General features: G+C 40.2%; 1 protein-coding gene across 1 annotated transcript in view; it reads right to left on the bottom strand.

Annotated features, from left to right (window-relative positions):
* Nucleotides 1-22,500, bottom strand: part of slc39a4 (solute carrier family 39 member 4) — a 78,469-nt gene that overhangs the window by 53,301 nt on the left and 2,668 nt on the right. Inside the window, exons 2-5 of the mRNA XM_060942238.1 lie at nt 14,029-14,289; nt 5,107-5,332; nt 1,481-1,644; nt 102-270 (exon numbers count right to left, since the gene is read on the bottom strand). Coding sequence (XP_060798221.1) covers nt 102-270; nt 1,481-1,644; nt 5,107-5,332; nt 14,029-14,289 — 820 coding nt within the window. The remainder of the gene's footprint in view (nt 1-101; nt 271-1,480; nt 1,645-5,106; nt 5,333-14,028; nt 14,290-22,500) is intronic.

The following is a 22,500-nucleotide window of genomic DNA, read 5'->3' as shown; positions in this document are numbered from 1 at the left end:
TTTTATTAGTCTGATCATTGATTTAACAATCTTGCTATGGCACCCTTGGTTACCGTTTAACCAGAATCAACTGTAAAGGCAACAAAGGACTAGAGACTTACGCTCTGCGGTGCTGAGAGAGTCGGACACCGGCTCTGTTTTGGTCTCGGTACAGGCTTTACTAAGGAGCTGCTGGATCAGAGCTGGGCTCAGCCGAGTGAACTGATCTCTGTTCAGTGCCGAGCTGTTCATCCGATAGATCTCTAACAACTCCTCGGTATGGAAACAGACCTGTACACAAAGCAAGAACAATAATACGCTTTGAAAAAAACATATTTATCAATATAAATTTGCAGAATTTTTGTATTCCCCAGAAGCACATATGTCCTAAATACAGCAAATAAATAAAGAATTATAGCAACAATTACCATATCTATTATTATATTTACTTATTTTATATACTTTTCAGAGTGCTATGCTGAAAGATTAAACAAAGTAATAATGATATCATCACATTCATGGAACTACAAATCTGTGAAAATTAAACATTTTATGAAACAATAAAATGAAAAGACCCATAAATTACAAAAGTGCCTGCTTTTTTTTTTTAAACACCCAAAGCGCTAATGCTCTCATGGTAACGTGTGTTTAGAAGTGGCATCAGGAAAAAAAAAAAGTGCAATAAACAAGCCTTTTATTCATGATTATAAATATTCATGATTAAATATTTAAAAAGCATATAAATAAGCATACAAATCTGATATTAAAGTAAATGAGAAAAACATTAGTACAAAATGGATGACAGTGTCCGACATGATGCAATTCCATAAGACGATAATCACAGAGCGAGATTACAACTCTGTAAACACGATGCCGCGGAGTGCTGTTTACACACGCTGCAAATAACATATTTCCAAAATTACACGCAACATTATGCAGATTTTTAAGTACTCATCATAGACCGGTTGGAAGATCGCATGTGTGTCTTCATTTAACGATCTTAAACTGCGATTACTGAAGACAGATGAAATTGAGTCCTCAGATGAATCGCTATCATCTTGCAACATGTGTCTCAATATCCGTCTGCACTGATCAGCCACTGACTCGCCATGTCAGAACCCGGAGCGCGAGATCATGCTCTGCCAGATGACTGGCCCACTCGTCACCACTAAATTGCTTTTCAACAAAATGCACTTCATTTATATTTCTGTCATGTACATAAATTTCCCATGTGACCACACGTAGCCAATGGCACACGCTCTGGAAGCACTTTATCATTGCCCACTTACACTTGATCTGTACGCAGCTGGACGATTGCTCTTATAATAGCTACGTTTAGGGTTTGGATCAGCCAAATCAAAGCAGCTTGATCAGCGTGAGACGTTTTGCCAGGGTTTCAGCTGGCTGTGTAATGACTGGCGCTGACGTGCCAAGACTAAGAGACGACGTCAATGGAGCTGAACGACCCTGGACGTAATTACTCCAGTGGCTCAGTAATTACCGTGTCCCAGCTGTTGTTGGAGACCCGAGGCTCATAGCGACTCAGCCTGAGGCCCTCTTCATCATGTTGGATGAGTCTCATGTCTTCATTATGGGCTTTGTGGTTGTGGTCATGCTCATGGTCATGCGCTCCCAGGTTCAGAGCTTTCATCAACCTTTCGAGATCTGTATAGAAATAGTGTTAAACAAAAGTATGGGCTCATTACACGGTATATATTACAATTTCAGCCAAGTTTCAAATTTTGGAGGGCTAAAATAATTCGATTTTGTGAAATTAGCAGCTGAAAAGTTCTCAGATCAATAATAATAATAATAATAATAATAATACATTTTATTTATAAGCGCCTTTCAAGGTACCCAAGGACACTGAACAGTAGAAAACAAACAATAAAAGCAGAACAATAAAATAACAATAATAAAATAATAAGAAATCAATAATAACAATAACGTTATTAAAAATCAAAGAGAAAAAGCCAAGCTAAAGAGATGTGTTTTAGCTGTTTTTTAAAAGAAGACAGTGTTGAGCATTGGCTTTTTCTCTTTGATTTTTAATAACGTTGTTATTGTTGTTATTATTATTGATTTCTTATTATTTTATTATTGTTATTTTATTGTTCTGCTTTTATTGTTCGTTTTCACCCAAAGGCTTTTCAATAACAGGTCTGAAACATCTCTCGAAATTCTGGTCAATGTGTAGATGTAATTATTTATACATTATATTAAATAAGAAATTATGTTATTATATTATATCATTAATAAATGCATGCTTTTACTTTATACTTTCCTCTTTTTAAAACCGTAAAAATGCTCAATAAATAAGTACAGTTTATGCATTTGTATGCATGTATGCATAATTATTTATACATAAATAATATTAAAATACAAAATACTATATTAGAGGATACCAAAAATATTTAATTATTTCATGAAATATGCGCCTCGTTGGCTATCAGCTCATGTACAACGAGACTGAGTGGAATAACTGTTATTCTATCCATATTCACTGAATTTGGAGAAGCAGAGCATGTTTATTTTTATCTTGTGCAAATTCGGTAAATAAAAAAAAATTTATACTAAATGTCCAACAAAATCATTTCCGCTTAGGTCGACTGCTTAAAAACCTATCGATGGCTGCACGGATTGACTTTAGTGTTGTTGTTTTGTACAAAGTGCCGTCTTGCTGTCGTGCCGAGGTATAGAATAGCTTCAGACATTAATTTAATTCTTCCCTGGACATTTCAGTTCTGTAATTTTCAAACTTCTTTGAGCTTTTGAAACAGTCTAAAAAAATGGAACAAATTTTAATGCTTTAAGATGAAGAATGTAAACAAACCTGGCGAAATAACAGGAACAATTTGTGGAAAATGCAATAATAATTCTTGAAAATAAAAAAAAAAGATATATGTTCTTACCATCAAATACGTTCGTTCCATATTTTGTTGCTTTTTATTTGTATTTTTTGGTGTTTTGTTTTCGAGTAGAGTTTTTATTGTGTCCTCGGTTGGTTCAGCAACACACTCCGCCATTTTGTTTTTCTCTACTCATGGTATATGAGCTGATATCCTAGTAGTAGAGTAGCCAATCAGAGCATGCGATTGCTCATATCCGGTGAATGTGGATAGAATAAATCATTAGATAATACAATATTATTAGTATTTTAAATTATATTATAATTTGTGTAATTGTGTTGTATATACTGTCAGGTTGTTTTTGTGAATGTCTTATCAGGACAGACTTACAGCGGTGCTTGAAAGTTTGTGAACCCTTTAGAATTTTCTATATTTCTGCATAAATATGACCCAAAACATCATCAGATTTTCACAGAAGTCCTAAAAGTAGATAAAGAGAACCCAGTTAAACAAATGAGACCAAAATATTATACTTGGTCATTTATTTATTGAGGAAAATGATCCAATATTACATATCTGTTAGTGGCAAAAGTATGTGAACCTTTGCTTTCAGTATCTGGTGTGACCCCCTTGTGCAGCAATAACTGCAGCTAAACGTTTGCGGTAACTGTTGATCAGTCCTGCACACCGGCTTGGAGGAATTTTAGCCCATTCCTCCGTACAGAACAGCTTCAACTCTGGGATGTTGGTGGGTTTCCTCACATGAACTGTTCATCTCCGGTCCTTCCACAACATTTCGATTGGATTAAGGTCAGGACTTTGACTTGGCCATTCCAAAACATTAACTTTATTCTTCTTTAACCATTCTTTGGTAGAATATCTGTGTGTGTAGTGTAGTTCGTGTGTGTAGTGTAGGTCGTTGTCTTGCTGCATGACCCACCTTCTCTTGAGATTCAGTTCATGGACAGATGTCCTGACATTTTCCTTTAGAATTCGCTGGTATAATTCAGAATTCATTGTTCCATCAATGATGGCAAGCCATCCTGGCCCAGATGCAGCAAAACAGGCCCAAACCATGATACCGCCACCACCATGTTTCACAGATGGGATAAGGCTCTTATGCTGGAATGCAGTGTTTTCCTTTCTCCAAACATAACGCTTCTCATTGAAACCAAAAATTTCTATTTTGGTCTCATCCGTCAACAAAACATTTTTCCAATTGCCTTCTGGCTTGTCCACGTGATCTTTAGCAAACTGCAGATGAGCAGCAATGTTCTTTTTGGAGAGCAGTGGCTTTCTCCTTGCAACCCTGCCATGCACACCATTGTTGTTCAGTGTTCTCCTGATGGTGGACTCATGAACATTAACATTAGCAATGTGAGAGACGCCTTCAGTTGCTTAGAAGTTACCCTGGGGTCCTTTGTGACCTCGCTGACTATTACACGCCTTGCTCTTGGAGTGATCTTTGTTGGTTGACCACTCCTGGGGAGGGTAACAATGGTCTTGAATTTCCTCCATTTGTACACAATCTGTCTGACTGTGGATTGGTGGAGTCCAAACTCTTTAGAGATGGTTTTGTAACCTTTTCCAGCCTGATGAGCATCAACAACGCTTTTTCTGAGGTCCTCAGAAATCTCCTTTGTTCGTGCCATGATACACTTCCACAAACATGTGTTGTGAAGATCAGACTTTGATAGATCCCTGTTCTTTAAATAAAACAGGGTGCCCACTCACACCTGATTGTCATCCCATTGATTGAAAACACCTAACTCTAATTTCACCTTCAAATTAACTGCTAATCCTAGAGGTTCACATACTTTTGCCACTCACAGAGATGTAATACTGGATCATTTTCCTCAATAAATAAATGACCAAGTAGAATATTTTGGTCTCATTTGTTTAACTGGGTTCTCTTTATCTACTTTTAGGACTTGTGTGAAAATCTGATGATGTTTTAGGTCATATTTATGCAGAAATATACAAAATTCTAAAGGGTTCACAAACTTTCAAGCACCGTGTGTAGTTTTATAGTTCAACATTACATGAATTTCACTCATGTCTTTCTGATTTTTTAAAAGCATAAAATTCCAAATAAATAAAAAATTTTGCAACAGTACAAAAAGTTGTTTTTTTTAATAATTTTGTTAATCACAACTTCTGAAAGACAGAATGACTTCGCTATGACGAGGACACTATAAAAACACCAGATTATCATCTGAGTCATTCGTGAAATGAGCAGATTGTTTGCTCTTGAAGCATGAAGTAGTAAGTGGTGAACCTTGAACAGTGATGTTGTTTGTGCCAAAGTTGTTGAATATGTAATCCAGGAAGAAGTTCTCTGCAGGTAGGCTGTGATGAGGGGTGATGCAGTCTCCCAATAAGACGTGGTAGACTAGAACACCAAGCACAGTATGGAGGTCGGTGTGAGGGTTAGTGTGATGATGGGCTCCCTCAGGCAGAGTCACTTGGCTCTCTTTCAGGAGGTCAGTCAGAGTGAGGCAGGGCTGCAGAGGTGATAAACATCGCCAGCATTCGGCGTCAATCATTCATCAGAAGGTGCTTTGGGACATACGCTACCGTTCAAAAGTTTGGGGTCACCCAGACAATTTTGTGTTTTCCATGAAAAGTCACACTTTTATTTCCCACCATAAGTTGTAAAATGAATAGAAAATATAGTCGGGACATTTTTCTGGCCGTTTTGAGCATTTAATCGACCCCACAAATGTGATGCTCCAGAAACTCAATCTGCTCAAAGGAAGGTCAGTTTTATAGCTTCTCTAAAGAGCTCAACTGTTTTCAGCTGTGCTAACATGATTGTACAAGGGTTTTCTAATCATCCATTAGCCTTCTGAGGCAATGAGCAAACACATTGTACCATTAGAACACTGGAGTGAGAGTTGCTGGAAATGGGCCTCTATACACCTATGGAGATATTGCACCAAAAACCAGACATTTGCAGCTAGAATAGTCATTTACCACATTAGCAATGTATAGAGTGTATTTCTGATTAGTTTAAAGTGATCTTCATTGAAAAGAACAGTGCTTTTCTTTCAAAAATAAGGACATTTCAAAGTGACCCCAAACTTTTGAACGGTAGTGTACATCATTTATACATCAGGGTGGACAAATTTACTAAATTAAATTTACTAAAACCCAATGCTTCTGCTAAAGTCTGATGGTTTTGGTTGTTATTGGACTCTAGCAAGCATTGTTATTTTCTCAGCATGTTTAACCACAAAGCATAAGGATTGTTCTTTATCAGGGGTTAAATTGGGCCGGGGCTGTCCGGGGCTGAGCCCCGGCACATAAGCTCGGAGCGGATGGCATATGATCACGCACACATCAAAAGCAACAAACCCTTTTCACGATTTTCAGTTCTGAATAATTAAATATCGTTTTATTAATCAATAAACCCATGACTTTTATGAGATAGATCATAGTTTTCCTGATAACAAGACGACCTGTCAAAGCTATTTAGAACAGAACTTGCGATCAGAGATTCTGGTTTCTGGAACACTGCGTGGGTTGCCAATTCCGCTTTTTATAAGCGACTTTGGGGTTTCTTTTTTGTGAGCTCGCTTTAAAAAAAAAAAAAAATCAGAAGTCGTGGTTTGCGGGTTTTTGGGCTTGTGTTTCAGCGTTGTGACTTGTTTATAATTTTCTCCGTACACCGTCTCCCCTTTTACCTGCATACGATCCTAATCCATCAGAGGTGCTTGAACGAACTGTCTGTGCATTTGGCGAGTTCAATTTCCATAGTCCCCAGTTATCGACAGAAATTAGCCAGGGGGAAGGGGGAGATGTCAGTTAAAGTTAACTACTGAGATTGACCAAAAGTTGAGCCTAACGTTGCCTCAAGTTAGCTACCTTTGGCAAACAAACAAAACACTCGTCTTGTGCTCTAGTCATTATCATATTTTTTTATTATTAAAAACAAAATATCAAATAATACTGAAGAGGGGAAAAAATGTGTTTAAACACATACTGTCTAAAAATAAAAACAACATATTTAGATCAGTATTATTTTTCCCCTCTTCAGTATTATTTGATATTTTGTTTTTAATAATAAAAAATGATAATGATTATGTTCACTGTATTGTTAATATTATTAGTGTTTTATTATTAATTGTTAATATTTAATTTAATGTTAATTTATTATTATTTATTGTTAATATTATTAGTGTATTATTAGTGTAATTATTATTATTATTATGTATTCAATTATTTATTTGGCATGTGGTGCTTTTTGTATTGTCTAGAACATACATAAGATGAGCATATTATAGCAGCAAAATAGAAGCACAATCATTTGAATGCAGCAAAAGTTTTGCTGCATTCAAATGATTGTGCTTCTGTTTTGCTGCTATAATATGCTCATCTTATGTATGTTCTAGACAATACAAAAAGCACCACATGCCAAATAAATAATTGAATACATAATAATAACAATAATAAATGCTTCCAATGTTATAGTGTTGTTTGTATTTGGTTGCATTCACTGCATGAATATATTTGATTGACAATTTGACTGACAGTGTTTTGGCATATTTAACATTTATCCTCCAAAATAAATCAAGTGTTTTGGTTTAAGATTGTGCAAGCCTTCAAATTTTCTCACTGAACATTTCTCCTTCACATTTTTCACCTGTAGGCATGTGACAAGATTTAACATGATATTGCTCAACCTACCTCTGTAAAGTCAGCTAACAACTTATTAAAATGCACCAGAATTCAGCAAATAACATGTATGATAATAAAAAACTTCTGGGGGAGGACCCCCAGACCCCCCACTAATCATTTCCTTCAAACCAATGTACAACAACCTGTACAATCTGTTACATTGGCCAACCAATCTACATTCAAACTGCCATAATGCGTAGGGGGGCACTACAAGACACACATAGGCCTACAACACACAGATAAGGTGTATATCTCTGTGCAATATGATATGGTTATCAAATTAGAGGGTTATTTTCCAAAAAGTATATTGGGGCAGGGCGGCGGGGGCAGGGGCGGGTACGAGGCAGAGCCCCCCCCACATAACCAATCCCAATTTAACCCCTGTTCTTTACAGTGCTGAACTTTACCTTGCTTAGTTTTATTAGTCTTTCAGCATACCTGTTTACAGGCCCGCCGACAGGGGGGGACAAATGGGTATGTTGTCCCGGGCCCAGGAATGGGGGGGGGGCAGAACTGGGCTCTCATGAAGTTGCGATTATTTTATTTCATTTCAAAATGTGTTGATTTGGGGGAGAAATGTGCTATATTTGCATTCAATAAATGATTTCTAGATCTTTTGCCTTTATTGTCTTTGAAAAAGGCGTCAAACCCCCTACCACCCCTAATGCAAAAATGGTTTGGTCTGACTCTTTGATTAAGGGGAAAAAAAACGACATCGTTCGATCATAGCGCTTCGACAATCAGCTTGCGTGCCATTTGCCAACATGCACAAATCAGGAGCACAGAAAAGAAAAGAAAAGAAAAGAGAAAAAGAGAGGAAGAAACCAAGAGACTCAGGGGCTCACTGCATAAATATTTTAAAAAAAAAATATTCGGATGATGCAGCAGGTACTAGCAAAGGCAGTGGGGCAGCTGAGCCAGGTAAGACAGCCAACTTTTTCCAGCCCCATTAATTAACCCCAACCAAGGCACGCACGGCACGCAATTCATGTTACAAACGAGGGGAGAGCAAGTCACACTGAACACCATATCAAACGCACAGGGCATTGAATCATTTCATAACCACAACGGCTTAATAACATTGTGTTTCATATATCTGATTGGAGCTAAGAATATTCACATTAGCCCGCAATCATATCCCGCCGTTTCTCAAGCGGTGTGTTCTTCTCTGCTTTTCACACTGGACAGTACACACGCACGCACGACAAAAGTCCGGCGCATTGCATTTCGCACCTGGATAGTTGCAGACTAAGGAAATGTTAAAACTGTAAAAATGTTGAAATGCTAAAATGAAATGGTTGTTGACCGGTTGAATGGTTTTTGAATACCTGTCATTTAAGGGTTGGAGTGAGTAGAGACTGGGATAAGAGAGGTGGGGGTGTGTGTGTGTGGGTTGGCTGGGGAGGTGTTTGTTGGGGGGGCCCATTCAGAGCATTTTGTCCCAGACCCAGCCAAAGCCGTCAGCGGCCCTGCCTGTTTATTCCTGATTCTGACAAGAATCAGGAATTGTCTGGCACCTGTTCATACTAATTCATCTGCCTATTAAAACCACAGTCGCTACATGTTGCAATACACGATCCTCCCATCTTCTTTTCATTCTAGTTATGGCACGGAAAAATCCATCCATTATCTGTAGCCGCTTTATCCTGTTCTACAGGGTTGCAGGCAAGCTGGAGCCTATCCCAGCTGACTACGGGCGAAAGGCGGGGTACACCCTGGACAAGTCGCCAGGTCATCACAGGGCTGACACATAGACACAGACAACCATTCACACTCACATTCACACCTACGGTCAATTTAGAGTCGCCAGTTAACCTAACCTGCATGTCTTTGGACTGTGGGGGAAACCGGAGCACCTGGAGGAAACCCACACGGACACGGGGAGAACATGCAAACTCCACACAGAAAGGCCCCCCATCAGCCACTGGGCTCGAACCCAGAACCTTCTTTCTGTGAGGCGACAGGGCTAACCACAACACCACCCCATGGAAAAATCCCCAAAGCTGTAATTAATGAACGGTCCGCTCCACATACAATCTCTTGGTCTCTGTTTGATCACAAAACAATAAAGGTTTCCCGAATCAACATGTCAGCAACTTCGAATCAATATTAACGTCCCCTGCCGCCGATTTTCTGAATCGAGCCGAAAAGTTTGTCTACTCCACCGGCGCCGCCATGATTGAAAATCGCGTGATTGTATTCCTGTGCGTTGACTGGGGGATACTGATAGGTAAAACAGCACAGCATGTAAGATTCATGAACACCATTTCGAGCTTTGGCCAATCAGCGCTCAGGAATGCCATCACATGATTTTCAATCACGGCGGCGCCGGTGGAATAGACAAACTTTGCGGCTCGATTCAGAAAATCAGCAGCAGGGGACGCTCATATTAATTTGAAGTTGCTGTCATGTTGATTCGGGAAACCTTTATTGTTTTGTGATCAAACAGACATTGAGAGATTCTATGTGGAGTGGACAGTCCATGAATTACAGCTTTGGGGATTTTTCCGTGTCATAACTTGAATGAAAAGAAGACCGAGGAGGACCGTGTATTGTGACATGTCGCGACTGTGACTAAAACCACAAAACATGGAAGCTCCGCATAGCGAGTAAGACTTGAAGCTGCCCCTGGCTGGAGATTCTCATCTCATCATCTCTAGCCACTTTATTCTGTTCTACAGGGTCGCAGGCAAGCTGGAGCCTATCCCAGCTGACTACGGGCGAAAGGCGGGGTACACCCTGGACAAGTCGCCAGGTCATCACAGGGCTGACACATAGACACAGACAACCATTCACACTCACATTCACACCTACGGTCAATTTAGAGTCACCAGTTAACCTAACCTGCATGTCTTTGGACTGTGGGGGAAACCGGAGCACCCGGAGGAAACCCACGCGGACACGGGGAGAACATGCAAACTCCGCACAGAAAGGCCCTCGCCGGCCACGGGGCTCAAACCCGGACCTTCTTGCTGTGAGGCGACAGCGCTAACCACTACACCACCGTGCCGCCCCTGAATTGCATCCATGGCTCATAATTTAAATCCAGGTAACAACAGTATTTAGAGTTGTTATTTTACCCCTTATATTGTGGTGATTTTATATCCTAAATGTAACCATGCACTCATGCCTTGGTCATCATACAACCAATCATTTGGTTTTTGATGATTGGATTTTGATTCAAGGCCAGTCATGTTGCTTTTCAGTAAAAAGTAAATGAAGTTGATTCAATTAAAAGTAATAATATGACTTAGAAATGACCATAATTACAGTAAATAAGTAAAATACACTAAAGACATTGAGATTGTTTAACTGAAAGCTTGTTTTCTGCTAAATCACAGGCCTGTTCAAAAAGTATATTATTGTAACTCCAGTGCCTGCAGCGTTATCATATGTTGTAACGAGTGAGCCACGGCCATGCTGAATTCAGCAACTGCTCATTCTGGAGTGTTTTGCATGCGAATGTAATACGTTTTATCAAGTTGTTCCGTATCGGGTACAAAATGAGAACTTTGTGTGTAAAACTAAAACACACTCACTAGAGCCTGATGTGGTTGTAGATGGGGAGCGACTACGTGTTGTCTCAGATTTTAAATATCTCGGGGTGGTCGTTGATAACAACCTCACCTTTCAAGAGCATATCAAAAAGGTTTCTACTTTCTAAGTGCATCAAATTTAATTTGGCAAACTTTAGACATGTTCGCAGTTGCATGTCAACTAAGGCTGCACTAATGTATATGCATTCAATGATCTTCTCCCATAGAACATATTGTTTGGCAACCTGGTCTCAAGCTAGCAATACTGCACTCAAATCACTATTTTCTTTATATATAAAAAAAAAACCATTAAGGTATTGGATAAGAAATCCAATGACTATCATCAGTGCCATATTTTAATGAAATATAAATTGCTACCTTTGGAAAATCTTATTAAATATTCACACTCATGTTTGATGTATAAAATTATTCATGGACTTGCTCCTCCTGTACTGATCCAGTTTATAAAGGTGGTATCAACATCTACACGGAGTGCAGCTAGAGGAGATTGTGTGGTCCAGTTTAGAAAAAGTGCTTTTAGCCAGTCTGCATTTTCAATCAGGACTGCTCGTGAGTGGAATTCCATTCCAATTGACATTAGAAATCAATCAAATTATGCTTCTTTTACATTTTTTTTAAAAAAGTGGTTAATTAGTGGTCAAGGCTGTCAACATTAAATTTTAGTGCTTAATTTTTCTCCATGTTTGCTGCCCTGCCTGTCGATGTTTTTCTGATGCCATCCGTCATGTTGTCTTGTCAGTTTGTCTAGTATTACTGTTATTTTTTGTGTATGTTTTTTTTATTATGTGTTTGGTGTCTATGTCCTGCTTGTTTATGGCTTGTTAGTTTCTTATTGTGTCTTGTATTATAAATGTTGTTGTTTGTTGTTGTTGCTTAATGTTGTTCTTGGTTTTGTTTGCAGTAATTATTTGGTGTTGAGTTTATGTTGGCTTGTGTGTAAATGTATTTTAGTTTTGTTTTTATTTTTATTCAGATTTAGTTTTTTATTTGGAAAGGTTTTATTTGATTATATTTTAATTTTTGTTCTTTTAGGGTGACTATTTTAACATCAGTCCAGGGACAGCAGATGCAAAATAGCCTTCTGGCTAATTCTGGCATATTTACATTTGTTTAAATGTTTTATTAATGTGCATTGTCCCTAATAACTAAACCTTTAAATAAAATAAATAAATAGAGTCGGTTCACTTTGCATTTATGAATTTATTTACCGTATTTTCCGGACTATACGTCGCTCCGGAATTTAAGTCGCATCAGCCAAAAAATGCATTATGAAGACGAAAAAAACATGTATACGTCGCACCGGACTATAAGTCGCACTTTTTTGAAGGGTTATTCTATCCATAGAATCTGTGATTGTATCTGATAAGCGGCGCGTGGTTACTGCGCGACTGCATTGTTTATTTAATAAACGAACAGCTGAGCAGTGATAACGCGCCCTTTGCCCTGTAAGTAGCCTAGTCTGATTATTTTAAATATCTACTACTATCTTTAATACTATCACTATCGTTATTACTAATAGCCTATATTATTATTATAACTAATATTAGTAGCCTATTACTGATGCATTAATCAGTTTGCTTTTAGAATATTTTTACCGGTAGGGCTTATTATCGCCCCACGGCTCTTTCATCTGTGTTATTAAAGCTGTAGTCATCATCGAAGAGAGTCATTCTTCATTTTTGTCGAATTTTATTTCATTAAATCAGAGGTCAAGTAGGCTATAGGTATATCATCTCCAAAGACAACCGTCTAGTGAAAAAAAAACAACCGCTTTTAAATCCCCTACTTAAATCCTTAAAAAGAGTAATTTAACTCATGTCTTGTGTGATCTGATCTCCAATGGTGAAATAAACCGGTTTTGATATGAGTAGTCTGTTATTTTAGAAGATACATTTAATATATAATTTAATATATAGCCTAATAAAAATAATATTTTATAACACATCACGACATATTACTGTCTGTAACTGTTCGTCACTAAAGCGTTTTCTAGGATCATAATGTCTGATATTATTATTATTATTATTTTACACACACAATAAGCGCGTGTGCGTAAAGTTATAGTAAACCACCCCCCGCCTTTTTTTTTTTTTGAGTCGCCGGACCCACCCACCTCCTGCGTTCCGGGACCTCCCACTTCACAAATTAAGCACTTCCTAAAATCATTACATAACTTATTTAAATAACTATAGGCCTATCATTAATAATAAAACACAGGTCAATCAAGTTTATCAAGCTGGCGATTTCACTCCAAATCAGCAAATCCATTGAATTCCTCATCCTCGGTGTCGCTTCTGAACAACTCTGCCTCCAGCAGCAGATGAAGCGCCGTTTCCTCTTCTTCTGCGTGGCTGTCGTCAGACTCAGCATCAGCTCCAGTTATTCCGCGGTGAAAAAAAAAAAAAAACATATATACGTCGCACCGGAGTATAAGTCGCATGGCTAGCCGAACCATGAAAAAAAGTGCGACTTATAGTCCGAAAAATACGGTAATCTCATCTCATCTCTAGCCGCTTTATCCTTCTACAGGGTCGCAGGCAAGCTGGAGCCTATCCCAGCTGACTACGGGCGAAAGGCGGGGTACACCCTGGACAAGTCGCCAGGTCATCACAGGGCTGACACAGACACAGACAACCATTCACACTCACATTCACACCTACGGTCAATTTAGAGTCACCAGTTAACCTAACCTGCATGTCTTTGGACTGTGGGGGAAACCGGAGCACCCGGAGGAAACCCACGCGGACACGGGGAGAACATGCAAACTCCACACAGAAAGGCCCTCGCCGGCCACGGGGCTCGAACCCGGACCGTCTTGCTGTGAGGCGACAGCGCTAACCACTACACCACCGTGCCACCAATTTATTTAATAAAAGTCTAAATTTTTCTGCAACTGCTTTGACTTTGAATCATTTTTGCTTTGTAGAGTTTAGGTTTTTGAGCGTTTCCACGACAATATTTACCTCATTGTGATGTTCAGGGAGATAATGCTCTTCAATATCATGTAGGAGCTCATCCAGGCCATGCTCACTGTGGTCCAGAGTGTGAATAAAGTGTCTCGTCTCCTGTTCCCAGTATCCCTCTGTGATAGCCGTGCAGGTGTGTGAGGGGGAGCTGAGCAGCAGGGAGCATCCAGCAGCCAACTTGAAGAAACCGTCCACCTGCACACCACTGGAGCTGGAGTAGTTACTCACCAGCTGCCCGACACTCTCCTCTGACAAGCACTACACACACACACACAGAATGATAATCAAAATTAATCATGAGGTCACTGAGAATCTATTGTAATACAGCGTAGCTTTTCGAAAGACCGGGTGACTAAACGATGACCTGTACAGATGCTGATCTGTACTAAAGCATTTTTAGCAGTCAGTAAGTATGTAAAGATAAATTGTTGTACAAATTTGAGAGGATTCAAATAAATAAAATAAATTGTTAATTATCAAATCAATAAAATAAATAGTTAATTACATTTTACGTGAAATCTCTTAGTTGTTCCTAGCTGTAGTTGTTTTGTTCAGACAGCTGAGGGCTAAATTACAGTGGACTGTGGGAATCAGAGTGGGAGCAATTTTATTTATGATTTCTCCTGATTGTACAATGTGTCACAATAGATAACTGTTTTATAATAATATATTAATAATCATCATAATAGTATACTGTTAAAAAAAAAAAAAAAGGTAGTACACTACTATTTGCTTATGACCCAGGTGGTATCCCTCAAGGGTCGGCTTTTGGACCATTTAAAAAAAAAAAAAGAAAACATATATATGTACAATTTTGTACATTATCCCACTTATTGCATGGTTACTTACTAAAGAAATCAATAATTTGACACAAAATATTGATTTAAAATGATTTTATTGCTTATGTTAATGATGTGGTCCATAGCAGCAGTCTGTTTTCCAGAAACAGGAAACTATAGAATGCCGAAATTGACCAATCAGAATCAAATCTTGAACAAAGCCATGAAATAAAGAATTATATTATATGGACACTCGTGTTTTTCATATCCGGGACATGGAGAACAAAAACTGACATAAATCTCGATATGTCACTTGTGAGGAAATTGATGAATTGTTTTGATAAATTTGGGTACTTTTTGTTTGTGAATGTGTCTATATAATAAAAAGAAAATCACATGTTGGCTTGAAGAGATGAAGTTTACAGTATCTTCTCGTGCTGAAAAACTCACATTTTTCATAAGAAATACATCATGGACCTGAGTGACATATTTCCTGATATTTCACTCCAATGACATCTATCCCAGTGTTTTCCAGCTGACTAGACGCGCGTTGTCGCTTCGCTCACTCGTGATTGCTCCATTCACCACTCGAAGATAAACTTATCTTCACTCCACCGTATAATATCCTCTATTTAGTGTTGAGAATAAAGTTTTTAAAAAAGTAACGATTTGCCAAATAAAATAATTATTTGTGATATGGAAATTGAATGTAAGAATTGTACAAGTTCAGTTAAAATGATCTCCTTGTCTGTGTCATAAAAGATTTCTATCCACTTCTTCTCATTTTTATTCTTATTATATTTATTAAACAATGTGCATACATGCTTTGAGAGTCTCACATTAGCAAGAAATAAACTCCAGTAAAGAAACAAAAATCAGACTGAAAAACAAAACAAAACCACCATATTGAACAGTTGTTCATGCTTTGTTATAATTGGTTTCATAACGGGGTTTTTTTTTCGCGGTCCAGTTTCCATCAAATCCTGCGCTCTGATTGGCTGGTGAGCGGGTCCGTATCCTACAATACGGACCCCAGTTACGGACCCCGGTTATGGACCTCTGGTGATTCACTTGTTCACAACAACAAACACAGTCGCAATTTGTCAACATTTATCTTTTTTATAAGATTTATTTATAAGATTTAAATCTCATAAGTTTTTGCCAGCATTTCTCAGCATAATAGCATGAATTTTACAGCATGGATAGCGATAACGACAGTGTTCACAGCGAAAGCGAGTTTTACTACCCCGAGGAAGAAGAAATAAAAGAAAACATTTCAGGAGAAAGCTAAAACCTGTAACTTGCTAACGCCGAGCAAAAACATGGCTGAATCCTGAATGACTCAGTTTTGTATAAATAGGGGACTACATAGGTGGCAAAATGTAGTTTTTTTTCCTGCCATGGAAGTGCACTTGTATACCGAGGAGGAAGCCATTTGCATTACAGCCGTGAATGAGGATTCAAAATGGCGGCTCGGCTCGGTTTTCCCTTTCAGGCGCTCTCGTTTTCTGTTAGAATTTGGTAAAGAAAAAAATTAATATATGATTTACCAGCTTAAGGTCGGTCCGTATGGTGAAATACCGTGACCGCGGCCTTGAATACTGACGGCCCAGAGGGCTCCTCGGTCAGTACTTTCAAGACCTCGGTCACGATATTTCACGATACAGACCTCCCAGCTGGTAAATAACATCGCTTTTTCCTCTAAAATACACTTTAATATCCTTCCTTGACCGCTCTTGGATGCTGCTTTATACTTCACTTTTTTCTTTTAGCATGCTTTCAGCCTTATTTTTTATTGTATCTCATCTCATTATCTCTAGCCACTTTATCCTGTTCTACAGGGTCGCAGGCAAGCTGGAGCCTATCCTAGCTGACTACGGGCGAAAGGCGGGGTACACCCTGGACAAGTCGCCAGGTCATCACAGGGCTGACACACAGACACAGACAACCATTCAGACTCACATTCACACCTACGGTCAATTTAGAGTCACCAGTTAACCTAACCTGCATGTCTTTGGACTGTGGGGGAAACCGGAGCACCCGGAGGAAACCCACGCGGACACAGGGAGAACATGCAAACTCCACACAGAAAGGCCCTCGCCGGCCGCTGGGTTCGAACCTGGAACCTTCTTACTGTGAGGCGACAGCGCTAACCACTACACCACCGTGCCTCCGTATACTTTGATTGATAAAACCCCCTGAAAAGTTTGAGTTTGAACTTTTGACAAGAAACATAATCCAGGGGCAGCACGGTGTTGTAGTGGTTAGCGCTGTCGCCTCACAGCAAGAAGGTCCGGGTTCGAGCCCCGTGGCCGGCGAGGGCCTTTCTGTGTGGAGTTTGCATGTTCTCCCCGTGTCCGCGTGGGTTTCCTCCGGGTGCTCCGGTTTCCCCCACAGTCCAAAGACATGCAGGTTAGGTTAACTGGTGACTCTAAATTGACCGTAGGTGTGAATGTGAGTGTGAATGGTTGTCTGTGTCTATGTGTCAGCCCTGTGATGACCTGGCGACTTGTCCAGGGTGTACCCCGCCTCTCGCCCGTAGTCAGCTGGGATAGGCTCCAGCTTGCCTGCGACCCTGTAGAACAGGATAAAGCGGCTACAGATAATGAGATGAGACATAATCCAGATGGGAATCATGCCTCGCACAAAAGAGCTATCTGAAGACCTAAGATCAAGAATTGTTAACTTGCATAAGGCTGGAAAGGGTTACAAAGTCATCTCAAAGATTTTAGGTTTTCATCAGTCTACTGTCAGGCAAGTTGTCTATAAATGGTGACGATTAGGTATTGTGGCTACTCTGCCTAGAAGTGGGCGCCCCGCCAAGATGACCCCAAGAGCACAACGCAAAATCATTAATAAGGTAAAGAAGAACCCTAGAGTGACAGTGAAAGACTTGAAGAGATCATTAGAACTGGCTAACATCCCTGTTCATGATTCAACAATGCGCAAAACATTGAACACAAAAGGAGTCCATAGCAGGACCCCAAGAAGGAAGCCACTGCTGTCAGAAAAGAACATTGCTGCACGCCTGAATTTTGCAAAAGTGCAAAAGAAGCTGTTCTTGAGCCTATTCATTCTTGAAAAGCTGTTCTTGAGCCTATTCATTCTTGAAAAGCTGTTCTTGAGCCTATTCATTCTTGAAAAGCTGTTCTTGAGCCTATTCATTCTTGAAAAGCTGTTCTTGAGCCTATTCATTCTTGAAAAGCTGTTCTTGAGCCTATTCATTCTTGAAAAGCTGTTCTTGAGCCTATTCATTCTTGAAAAGCTGTTCTTGAGCCTATTCATTCTTGAAAAGCTGTTCTTGAGCCTATTCATTTGAGAGAAGCTGTTCTTGAGCCTATTTGTTCTAGAGAAGCTGTTCTTGAGCCTATTCATTCTTGAAAAGCTATTCTTGAGCCTATTCATTCTTGAAAAGCTGATCTTGAGTCTGTTCATTTGAGAGAAGCTGATCTTGAGTCTATTTGTTCTAGAGAAGCTGTTCTTGAGCCTATTAAATCTCGAGAAGCTGTTCTTGAATCTATTCATTCGAGAGAAGCTGTTCTTGAGTCTATTTGTATTCAATTTCAACACATTAAGAGTTCTCAGTTTTGTTTTTCTCTGAAATGTAGGTCCGTGTGCCCGTGTGTGTGTGTGTATTTGAAAGAAACCTTCAGTGTGTTGTGGGTCATTCCATGTCAATTCACACAAATGCCCAAAACCTCCCCAGTGACACCTCTTCAATTTGCCTGATATTTATTTTATTAGTGCCTTATGATCTCAAAAGAAAGAATCCAAAATTTTAGCTTCCTAGCTCGAACGTTTGAGTTATGGCCTTTCAAAGTTTGGGTGCCACGCCCACTTTTGGGGTCCGGGAATTGCACTTAATTTGCAAGCATTTTTGGAGGCCCATATCTTTTGTTCTAAGGGGGATATAGACCTGTAAATTGCTATATCTGGCCCTGTCTATCAGATTCTGCACCTAAAAATAGCACAGGTTTACTAACTTTAGAGATATTAACCCCTTAAAAGTGGATTTTTTAATGACAATTTTTTTTTACATTTTGGGGGTCCATATCTTGGAAAGTTTTTATGTTGATGGGGTTTCAACTGATTTATCATCATATTTGGGAACTCTACTGTGTACTTAGAGAGTTTCAGGGCACTCAGAGGTTTGGTGGGACTACAGGAGGGCCCCAAATATGGCTTCGGGACAAAATTACCATTTGGTACGCCCTACTTCAGGCCATTAGTTGGCCATGTGGGCACATGATGGCTGGAATGAACCTTTAAGCCTATCAACAGACACCTTTTATCAAACTTTTAAGCCAATAAAAACTTTGATTATCCAACTCCTTTAATATAAACTAAGCATTTGTATATGGTACTAGCCTAGTAAACTAGACCAACCCGCCTAGCGGCCAAAAATATTTTTGCCTGCGAGTGGGTCTAGCCTCGCACCATATCAACAAAAACACCCCGGGCATAAAATCGTGCCCGCCAATCACAACGCAAGGTTTTTGTTTGGATTCTTTGGGCGGGCTTTTGCAGGAGTGACAAGGCTGCGCGACGCTGCAGAAAGCACAACAGGAAAGATGGCTACCGCTAGTGAACAGCGCGCGTTTGACTCCGCTTTGGAATCAGTTTTAGAAGAATTAGACTTGGAATTTTCGTTGAAACATGAGCAGGAAGAGGCTCTCCGCTCATTCCTTTTCAAGAAGGACGTTTTCGCTGTTTTGCCGACCGGCTATGGCAAAAGTCTGATCTACCAGCTGGCTCCGCTCGTAGCCAAAAGGATGGGGCTAGTTTGTGCAGTACGAAGAATTAATAAACAGCTTTGAAACATTACTTTTTGATTGTTTCTTATTTTCCCGTTATTTTAAATTTAAGGGAAATGATTTCACCAAACACCACTAAATAAAAACTCTCAAAAACAGTTTAAGCAAACCCTTGAAAGGAAAAAAAAAAAAACACGAGTTATGTGGTACAGACTCCAAACTTGTGGTCATTATCTCCAAACTTCTTAATATCTAGAACCTGTTTATTAATTAATACGCATTTTGAAAAGTTATTTATTTCAAGGCCTCCCCCACTGCTTTCTGTCACTCTGACTACGTCACAGTCACTGTTGCGCTGATTGGTCAGAGCGTTGGCCTATACGCACAGAGACAGTTTGAAAGACAGCGGGTTGTTCCTCCCACACCCTTCGGAAATGTCTACGGATCGAGGCCAGACTAAATATTCACATTTAGTCTGGCTTGCCAGGCTAATATGGTACTATTTTTGCATATTTTCTGAAAAATCCTAAGTCCAGAAAGTAGGTCAACTGTTTTGACTGCCTATTCATGTTTAAGGTAGTAAAAGCACACCCATATAGTGATTTTAATCTATGGGAAGATTATTTATACCCAATACCCCATTAGTTATATTGACAATTACAAGGGATAAACCCTTTCCCGGCTGTTTCACGATGCTGGTTTTTTTTTTTTTTTTACATTTGACACCGGGCGGCACGGTGGTGTAGTGGTTAGCGCTGTCGCCTCACAGCAAGAAGGTCCTGGGTTCGAGCGGCCATATTTCCGCCTTCTGCTTCTACTTCTGCTTCTACCTTCTGGAAAACCCCTACTATGGGCGACACGGTGGTGTCGTGGTTAGCGCTGTTGCCTCACAGCAAGAAGGTCCGGGTTCGAGCCCCGTGGCCGACGAGGGCCTTTCTGTGTGGAGTTTGCATGTTCTCCCCGTGTCCGCGTGGGTTTCCTCCGGCTGCTCCGGTTTCCCCCACAGTCCAAAGACATGCAGGTTAGGTTAACTGGTGACTCTAAATTGACCGTAGGTGTGAATGTGAATGGTTGTCTGTGTCTATGTGTCAGCCCTGTGATGACCTGGCGACTTGTCCAGGGTGTACCCCGCCTTTCGCCCATAGTCAGCTGGGATAGGCTCCAGCTTGCCTGCGACCCTGTAGAAGGATAAAGCAGCTAGAGATAATGAGATGAGATGAGACAAGACATTTGACACCTTTCCCTGTATCCAACCAAACTCTGACCACTATACACTTAATAGTCAAATGCACCTTTCAAACAGGAAAGGGAAAGATGCAAACAAGGGGATAATCCCAAGAAAAACATCCTGGTTGCTTTATTACATTTGTTCTGACATCCGATCTGGAAGTTAAACCTAGACTCATCAGACAGCTGCCACGGGACTTTGCTCTCTCGTACTTTCTATGTTTTTGTGTTCTGTGGACTCGTCTTGTCTGAGAGACCCTTCCTGCACTCTTCTCCGAATTGAAATTATGGATTTGATCAACTGGTCACTTCACACAATTGACACAATCTTCTCGACGAGAAGTCTGGGCTCGGGGGAACCTGCTTGTCCTGCCGGAACGTTTGCAGACGGATACACCATGGATGCCTGGGAGAAGTGGCGTGTGGTGTGCTTGGCGATTCTTTCCGTGGAGGTCATTGAGGATATTTACCTATTCGGAACCATGATCACAGGATTTTTGCTGATATTTTGGTGGCCAGAATGGACAAGTGGGTTTACACGTCTACCCATCTAAAGTCTAAACGAATTCCAATCTTATCTTGGGTCACCCAGCCAGCACTGCCGTCAAGGCCATTGCTGTAGATTCTTCCCCGGAGTTCACTGCAGTGAGACTCTGTGTGTGTGTGTGTGTGTGTGTGTGTGTGTGTGTGCGCGCTTTTTTTTCTTCTATACTTTCTTTGTCTGTACTATGAAAGCTAAGTCGAACCGGAGTGAAATTCCTCGTGTGTGTAACATACCTGGCAATAAAGTGCTTCTGATTCTGATTCTTTCCAGACTTAGGATTTTTCAGAAAATATGCAAAAATAGTACCATATACAAATGCTTAGTTTATATTGAAGGAGTTGGATAATCAAAGTTTTTATTGGCTTAAAAGTTTGATAAAAGGTGTCTGTTGATAGGCTTAAAGGTTCATTCCAATCATCATGTGCCCACATGGCCAACTAATGGCCTGAAGTAGGGCGTACCAAATGGTAATTTTGTCCCGAAGCCATATTTGGGGCCCTCCTGTACCCCCACCAAACCTCTGAGTGCCCTGAAACTCTCCAAGTACACAGTAGAGTTCCCAAATATGAAAAATCCACTTTTAAGGGGTTAATATCTCTAAAGTTAGTAAACCTGTGCTATTTTTAGGTGCAGAATCAGATAGACAGGGCCAGAATACATCTCATCTGATTATCTGTAGCCGCTTTATCCTGTTCTACAGGGTCACAGGCAAGCTGGAGCCTATCCCAGCTGACTATGGGCGAAAGGCGGGGTACACCCTGGACAAGTCGCCAGGTCATCACAGGGCTGACACATAGACACAGACAACCATTCACACTCACACCTACGGTCAATTTAGAGTCACCAGTTAACCTAACCTGCATGTCTTTGGACTGTGGGGGAAACCGGAGCACCCGGAGGAAACCCACGCGGACACAGGGAGAACATGCAAACTCCACACAGAAAGGCCCTCGCCGGCCACGGGGCTCGAACCCAGGACCTTCTTGCTGTGAGGCGACAGCGCTAACCACTACACCACCGTGCCGCCCGGCCAGAATACATAGATAATATAGCAATTTACAGGTCTATATTCCCCTCAGAACAAAAAGATATGGGCCTCCAAAAATGCTTGCAAAAAGTGGGCGTGGCACCCAAACTTTGAAGGGCCAAAATTCAAAAACCGTTG

Source organism: Neoarius graeffei, chromosome 16 (assembly GCF_027579695.1).
Source record: "Neoarius graeffei isolate fNeoGra1 chromosome 16, fNeoGra1.pri, whole genome shotgun sequence".
Lineage (NCBI taxonomy): Eukaryota > Metazoa > Chordata > Actinopteri > Siluriformes > Ariidae > Neoarius > Neoarius graeffei.
Note: the sequence above shows the minus strand (reverse complement) of the source record. Positions and strands in the feature narration are given on the sequence as shown.